Here is a 7,710-nt window from a genome sequence, read left to right on the forward strand (position 1 = left end):
TTTATAAAATAAAGAAAAAATACATCATTTTAGTGATTTCGCACATTTTTTGCGAAATTTGCGATCCATCTACAAATCTCACTAAAATGACATGATTTTGATGATTTCGTAGATCCTATCAACGGAAATAATAGTTGTTTTGATGATCGAACTATTTTTAATTTAAAAAAAAATGATAAATATGATTAGACAAATTTGTCCTTTTGTTTAAAATTAACCATGGTTAGGTTGGTGGTTATTTAAAGTTGAAGTTGGGTTAGGGTTAAAATGAAAATTGTAGTCACCGTCAAAACTCAATAAGGGTAGAAGTATTATTATTTTGGGGATTTTGTAGTGTCGAGTGAGAAAACAGGGGCTAAAACCACAAATTATTTCATCGGAGGCTCGTAGATTGTGCCCTGCTGGTAAATCAAAATCAACCGAGTTTTACGCTTTTTGCTATTAGTTCTTCTTTCTGGTTAGTTCTTCATACTGTTTTTTGCTATATGTGCGTGGATTGTTTTGCTGTTTCAATTCAATTGCATGATTAGGTTTTTTTTTTTGCTAATCTCCTCGATTCGTATAAGGCTGTGATGGGTGATTTGTGAGCTTATTTGGATATTGAAATTCTACATAGATCGACGATTGAACCCTAGTTTCATCTATGATTTGCTGAATTAAAGCGATTTATGAATGTCTTTTACCACTTTGTAACCCTAGTTTCATCTAAGATTTAGGGTGATCTTTTAAATGCAACGCGCTTTGTTTTGTATATCGAACTAATGGTGGGGTTGTATTCTGTAATCATATAAATAACTAATAAGTTGAGGGATGTAAGCCATTTTCTAGTGCATTGAATTGAAGGTTTAAAATCCGATTTGGAGTTAAACACCAACATCCAACATGTTTGTCCTGTAATCCAATTCTGAGCCATGGAATTGAAGTTGTTGCCCAACACTAATAGCTTTTGTAATCTATGGTTTTCCTGTTTTTCTATGAAGTTCTCCTTTGAACTCTCTAGGCTTTGAATCTTCTAATGCAACTTGAATTAATTTTTAGAATCTCTCTCTCTCCCTCTCTCTCTCTCTCTCTCTCTCTATATATATATATATATATATATATATATATATATATATATATATATATATATATATATATTTGAAACGTTAATTGTATCACGTTATGGAACTTTTGCCATTAGTCTAACTGTAGAAAAATGAAATAAAATGGGGAAATTGGCTTCTTTTTCATTACAATGTTCTTTGTCTATTCTTGTTTCATTATAATTACACTACAATTAATGTGTACAGAGTAGTCAATACAGTTATTACAAATGGCAAGCAGATTGGGATCCTTGATTCTATATTCTTGTCTCCATTACTTGCATTAGTTGATCTAGAAGTTAAAGAATTCTTTGTCTATTTTGTCTATATTACTTTTAAGTGTAGTGATGCAACAAAGTTGGTTGTAAAATTAGGGAATCCATTAAGGTGTCAATTAAGAAATATTTTACATGGTAATTGTTTCTTGCTATAGATATTGTGTTCCACATCCACTCAGTCTGCTTGTTTTGGCATGAAATCTAGAATTTAGATTCTCAAAATCTTGATCCAACCTCTAATATATGCATGTCATTATCTTGAATCAGGTCAAATCATATTGCTTTGAAAGTCAAATGGAGAAGCAGTAATTGTTATTTTTTCAAATAATTGAATTGGCAAAAACACTAAAAAAATGGAGTGCAATAGAGATGAAGCTTTAAGGGCGAAAGGAATAGCAGAGAGGAAATTTTTAACAAAAGACATTTCAGGGGCAAAAAAGTTTGCTTTAAAAGCCCAAACTTTGTTTCCTGAACTTGAGGGTATTACTCAAATGATAGCAACTCTAGATATTTATCTTGCTGCAGAAAATAAAATAAACGGTGAATCAGATTTTTATGGGATTCTTGGTGTAAGCCCATTAGCTGATGATAAAACCGTGAGAGGGCATTACCGTAATTTAGCTTTGTCTCTTCATCCAGACAAGAACAAATCCATAGGGGCAGATGGGGCATTTAAGTATATTTCAGAAGCATGGAGTCTGCTATCTGATAAAGCAAGAAGAAAAGCATATGACCAAAAGAGAAACACAAACACTAATCAAAATGGTTTCTACAATTTCACAAGAAGTACAACTACAACTACAACTAAAAGTGCAACTGCAACCACTTCACAAACAAATTTGAAGACATTTTGGACTGTATGCCATGCGTGCAAGATGCAATACGAGTATTTAAGAATGTATCTTCATCAAAATCTCTTATGCCCAAATTGCCATGAACCCTTTTTAGCAATCGAGACTCCTGCCCCAAATACAAAAGTTTCTACAAAAGGTTTAAAAAGCTCCAAAATATCAACCAAGAATCAAGCAAAACATAGGAAAGGTGAAAATCTTGGTGATTACACAACCCACCAGTGGGGCCCGTTTTCCAATACAACAACAACTCCTGCTTCTTCTGTTCAAGCTGCTACTTTGGTTCAACGTGCTTATGAAAGGGTAAAAAGGGAAAGAGAAGAAGCTCAGGCTGCCATTAAACGTGAGGAAGCTTTAAAAAGAAAAAAGAAAAGATCAGGTAATGTTTCATCATCTGGGCATCATACTAGTGGTGGAGTGGTTGATTTGAAGAAAGGTGTTTTGAGTAATGATGTCAATTCTCTACTTGTTCATAAGGCAAGAATCGAAATCAAGAAAAGATTGAGTCAATGGAAGTCAGAAACTTTGGTCAACTGTAAGGTTGACCGGAAAGAAGAACAAAAAGATGACTCGGTCAATGAGCTGTCAAGAACGAACACAATGACACCACTCCTGATTGATGTCCAGGATCCGGATTTTCACAACTTTGATCGGGAAAGAAGCGAAGGGCGTTTTCGGGAAGGTGAAATATGGGCAGTGTATGATGATGATGATGGGATGCCAAGAAATTACGCTTTTATCCACAAGGTGAAATCAATCGATCCGTTCAAAATAAAGGTATGTTGGCTTCTTAATTCAACAACAAATAATAACGAAAGTATGGATGTTTTTCCTTTGAAGAAAGCATTTGGGGAGTTTAGAATAGGCAAACACCAGAGTCTCTGTTTTGCTAATTATTTTTCACATAAAGTTAATTTTAAGAAAATGGAAAATGGGAGTTTTGAAGTTTATCCAAGGAAAGGAGAGGTTTGGGCTTTATACAGAGAATGGAATGAGGAAAAAAACCGGAATGAATTCAATTTCAAACATAAGTATGAAATTGTTCAAGTTGATGAGTGTGATGAAGAAGAAGAAGGGTTTAAGGTTACCCAACTTGTGAAAGTTGCAGGCTTTAAAACCGTGTTTCATAGGCAGATAAATGTCAAGGACAGAAGGGTAATTCCGGAAAGTGAAATAACGCGGTTTTCGCATCAAATCCCATCTTACTTTCTAACAGGTCAAGAATCTTTGAATGCTCCAAAGGGTTGTTGTGAGCTGGATCCTGCAGCTGTTCCTGATGAGTTTCTTCAAGTGATAGCAGTAGAAGAAGAAGAAGAAGAAAACATCCATGATCATGATGATATTGATGAGTCAGCAGTTTTAGCGGATGTTAAGCAAGTGGTGAACTTGGATGATGAGGTAGTGGTCTGATTCATGACATAAAGTTTTGTTGTTTGAAGTTGAGAGAGAGAGAGAGTGCATTAGGCAGTTGGACACTGTGCATAATAGTTTGTCCCTGTTTTTATACTGGATATAAAAGTCCATTTGTTTGGGGTACTTTGTAGTTTATGCTTGTTAATGTACCTGAAGAAGGGTGTAAAATGCTAGTTTTGACTTTGTGATTTGAGGTCAAAATGTGAGAGATGAATGAATACAAGGAGGAAGGATGTATTTATTTAAAGATATATTTTAGTCTGATTGTGACATTTAATTATTGTTTTATTCATTTCTTGGGTTCATGTATCTATAATCTATATATTCTATATGCTCTGCAACTGGTCTTTACCTGTTTTTAACTTTTGGCCTGTTACTAGATAGTCAACACATAAACAAAGACATGAATTTTTTAATAAGCATTCTCGGCGACAATGGTGTAACATATTTGACTTATTCATGATATTACATGTTATGCTTTGTTTCTAAATGTCAGAATTCTTATGATAGCTCTTTATATTTAAGATGTGATTTTTACACGTGGGTAATATTATCATTATAATGAAGAGTAAGAATTATATCTAGATTGTAAAATCTCATTTCATTTAAATGAAGAGTTTAAAATGGAAGTTTTTGTGGTTTGCTCGGAATTCTTGTGGAAAATCTCTCTTCTAATAAATGAAACCTAAAAATGACATGTGTTAGTTTTTTAGAATGTTTTTTTTTACGTGTAGCATTTTTCTATGATTTTTATTATTTTCTTTTTTTTGGTAACAAATCAAATTCAATTTAAATTTTGAAAATACAAAATCGTATCGTAATAACATTATTATGTTTATTTTGCTTAACAAATTAATTCATAATTACTTGCAAACGACAATTGTTTTTTTTTTTGACATTTTTTTTATCTATATAAATTTTTTAAATATACCAACATTTAAATGAAGAGTTTTGTTTTGGGTTGAAGAGTTGCATGATGTAAATTGTCGTAATTCTTACTGGGTTATTTTAGATGTACCTCTTTGGTTACCAATTTAATTTTTTGTTTTTTCTATTGTTTTTTTTAATCTTTAGTTTATTTTTATTCTTTATAATATTATTTGAATTATTTGAATTATTTCATTTATTTATTATTATTATTAGAAAAACATTACAATAATATAAATTAGGGATGAGCAAGTGAAAATGTAAACAGAAAACCGAAGCGGATTAGAGATACTGGTTCCGGAGCCATTCTAGTACGGACACCAGTTTTTGGGTCTAACACCGGATTTATCCAATCACATTTCTGGTCTATTTAATTTTTCTCCGGCCCATTATTAGTTAGACTTTAGGAGTCTGTTTTTGGGACAAATGTAATAAATGATCATGTTAAGTGGTGTTCTAGCTTAAAACTTGAGGGAACATATGAATTTAGGAAAGAAAAGGCAGATGGCACATCGGATTCAAGGTATCGAATGACTTTGAAGAGGGTCAAGCGTGTTTGGCAATTGGCATTTTTTTAGCTGTAGTTAAAGAAATAAGAACAATTATGATGATGAAATCTACTTAAAAGAAATTAAGAATGATACACATACAAATTAAAAAGCTTAAGACCACTTCTGACCAAATTGGCTTAAGAAAAAATATAAGAACTGAAAATGACCACTTCTTACGAAAATATAACAATTTGATTAATTATTTTTATAGATCATAAAAGCAATTACAAATTTTGGAATTTGCTTATGTTGAACGATACCTTTGAGTTGCGATTTTTTTTTTCGTAAAATTATATCAACACTTGTCAAAATTTCGAAACATATGAATTTCATAATTGTTTTCCACTACAACAAAACGTATAAATCGATGATTGCCTGTTGCCGACGATCAAGAAGAGAAGGGGAGGGAGCGAGCAAAAAAAGCGAACAAATGCAGAGAATGCGTCAACACTTTCCGGGTTTGGTTCTTATCCGAAAACCGAAATATGAAAAACATTGGTACCCGAAACCGACCCGGTTATAGGTAATTCCAGTTCAGTCAAGGTCCAATAAATCAACAATCACATAATGGTTACCGTAAACATGAGTGATCACAATAGATGTATGATTTGGGATGTCTTGCGGTCCATATTAAAGTGGGAACCACGTTGTAAAACATTCTTTGCTCAGATAATGAACGATAACACCATATCTTTTAACAATGAGAAAAATAGTGTCTGCCGACCGACATAATAAACCAATATTCAGATGTCGCAAAATTCGATCCAACAAAATTCAATGAGTGACTCAGTGTATTGCGTAAGTCACTGTGTACTCTCCAGGATGTGTTATTAGTTTGACATATAAATCTGATCGAATATGATGCTAATAATTTTCACTATGACCGAGAAAAAGAGCAATACCCCAAAATCCATAATTTCTATCTTCTTTTACATCTTTAACGTGCCCGATGTATGTATAAAATTCATATAGAATTACATTCACAAGTGGATATGAATTATATATTGGGTATTTTGGTTGAAGTATGAGTTTCACATTGAAGTTTGTCGAAACGAATGCATATTATGCCTATCTAGTTCCTGATTTAAGTCAAGCCAGTTAGCCTCTATGTAATTCGATATTGTATACTCAATCCATGAGCTCTTTCCTGGATCTAGATGGCGCATGCCAAATTTCTGAATAATGGTATGGGATGAAGGCTACAATGATCATATTGTATGCTCGTTCTAGCGTGTTTAGTGTTGCTATAATGAATCTACTTAAGCATGTTTTGATTGTTTCATCTTGTCTTTGCTTGCACCCTAGTACGACTTGTGCATTGATAACGACCCATTGGGCTACGCCAAACCTGCAAACGACAACAATGCCTCAAACTATGCTTTAGAGATTGGGCATGAGCAATCCTTGTAATGTCCGAAAAATACTAATAAAAAATTTCATTTTCAAACCATCAAAACCATACAAACATTTATTCAAAACCAATCATAGTAAAATGTATCTCTCAAACATCAGAGTAAAATGATAATAATCAATGCGGAAAAGCCATCAAGGGGTATTGTATAGTCAAGTCAGGCCCTTTCCCTTTAGAACTGGAAGTACCTGAAAATATTTAAACCACAAAATTGTAAGCACAAAGCTTAGCGAGTTCCCTAAAATACTACATACCATACATAACATCAGGCCTTGCCCATTATAACGGGCCTTTCCCATCATACAAGCGGGCCCCACCCAACATACAAACGGGCCACACCCAACAAACAAACAGGCGAAACCCAACATACAATGCAAGAGTCACAAAGACAACTAGCATCTTATACAATATAGTGAGAAGACTCACCTTCCTCACAAAGTCAGACAAACCACAACTCAAGTCACGGAACAGGTGCTACAATCCACAAAAGTCCAGGAAGTGCTCAATGACGTCTCAAGGCTAGTCAAGATGCTCACTCTACACTAAAAAGGGTTAATGTCATCATGACCCAACCAACTACTAGTTTTTGTTTTAAAATGTCCCTTATGTTTTTTTTTTTTTTTTTTTTTTTTTTTTTTTTTTTTTTTTTTTTTTGGCATTTTAGGTGCTTAAACTCTAGTCTTATTTGTTAAAAGAGGGTGTGAGGACTTTTATTCCCGGTTTCACCGGTAAGAATGAAGTGTAAACTTGGTGACCTGGTCTTTTGGGATGCAGTACATAGTCTGAAAGAGATTATGGAGTCCAGTTTCACATGACTTTTTTTTTCTTTTTGTTTTTTAACTTAAGAAAAATCTTACTCTCTAATTAGGATTGAGGCTAGGAAAAGTTGCTTCAGACTTCAGTAATAGCCATTTCGAAACTAATTTTGCAGGTGAACACTCTGCAAAACTGGTGATCAATGTTCAAAACCCAGCAAATTTAGGTTCTTCATCTATCAATGGATTTGAAATTGCACTTCTGAAATCCTCACCAAAAGTTTATGTAATACTAATTTCTCTGCCCATTACGAAATCAAATCAAACATGGCATCATAAGTTATATACCTGCAACTCCTTTCATCATAAATCTACAATTCCATAGACATCAATCACGATATGTTGATATCGTGAGCATATCCACATGTTTCCCTCTAGCTAT

General features: G+C 33.5%; 1 protein-coding gene across 2 annotated transcripts; it reads left to right on the plus strand.

Moving 5' to 3' along the window:
- The first annotated feature begins 297 nt into the window (after nucleotides 1–297).
- LOC111911891 (uncharacterized) lies at nucleotides 298–3,916 on the plus strand. Of its 2 annotated transcripts, none has more exons than XM_023907639.3 (2): nucleotides 298–457; nucleotides 1,628–3,916. In XM_023907639.3, the coding sequence occupies exon 2, from the start codon at nucleotides 1,714–1,716 to the stop codon at nucleotides 3,619–3,621; it is 1,908 nt and encodes a 635-aa protein (XP_023763407.1). In that variant the 5' UTR covers nucleotides 298–457; nucleotides 1,628–1,713; the 3' UTR covers nucleotides 3,622–3,916. The 2 variants fall into 2 exon arrangements, with proteins under 2 accessions (XP_023763407.1, XP_023763408.1); XM_023907640.3 differs by having other exon boundaries at nucleotides 300–404.
- Nucleotides 3,917–7,710: the final 3,794 nt, after the last annotated feature.

The sequence above is a fragment of the Lactuca sativa genome, chromosome 8, assembly GCF_002870075.4.
Source record: "Lactuca sativa cultivar Salinas chromosome 8, Lsat_Salinas_v11, whole genome shotgun sequence".
In the NCBI taxonomy this organism is placed as follows: Eukaryota; Viridiplantae; Streptophyta; class Magnoliopsida; order Asterales; family Asteraceae; genus Lactuca; species Lactuca sativa.

Excerpts from the sequence above, each read along its gene's own strand:
- LOC111911891 (XM_023907639.3), top strand. The coding sequence starts at position 1,714 with ATGGAGTGCAATAGAGATGAAGCTTTAAGGGCGAAAGGAATAGCAGAG.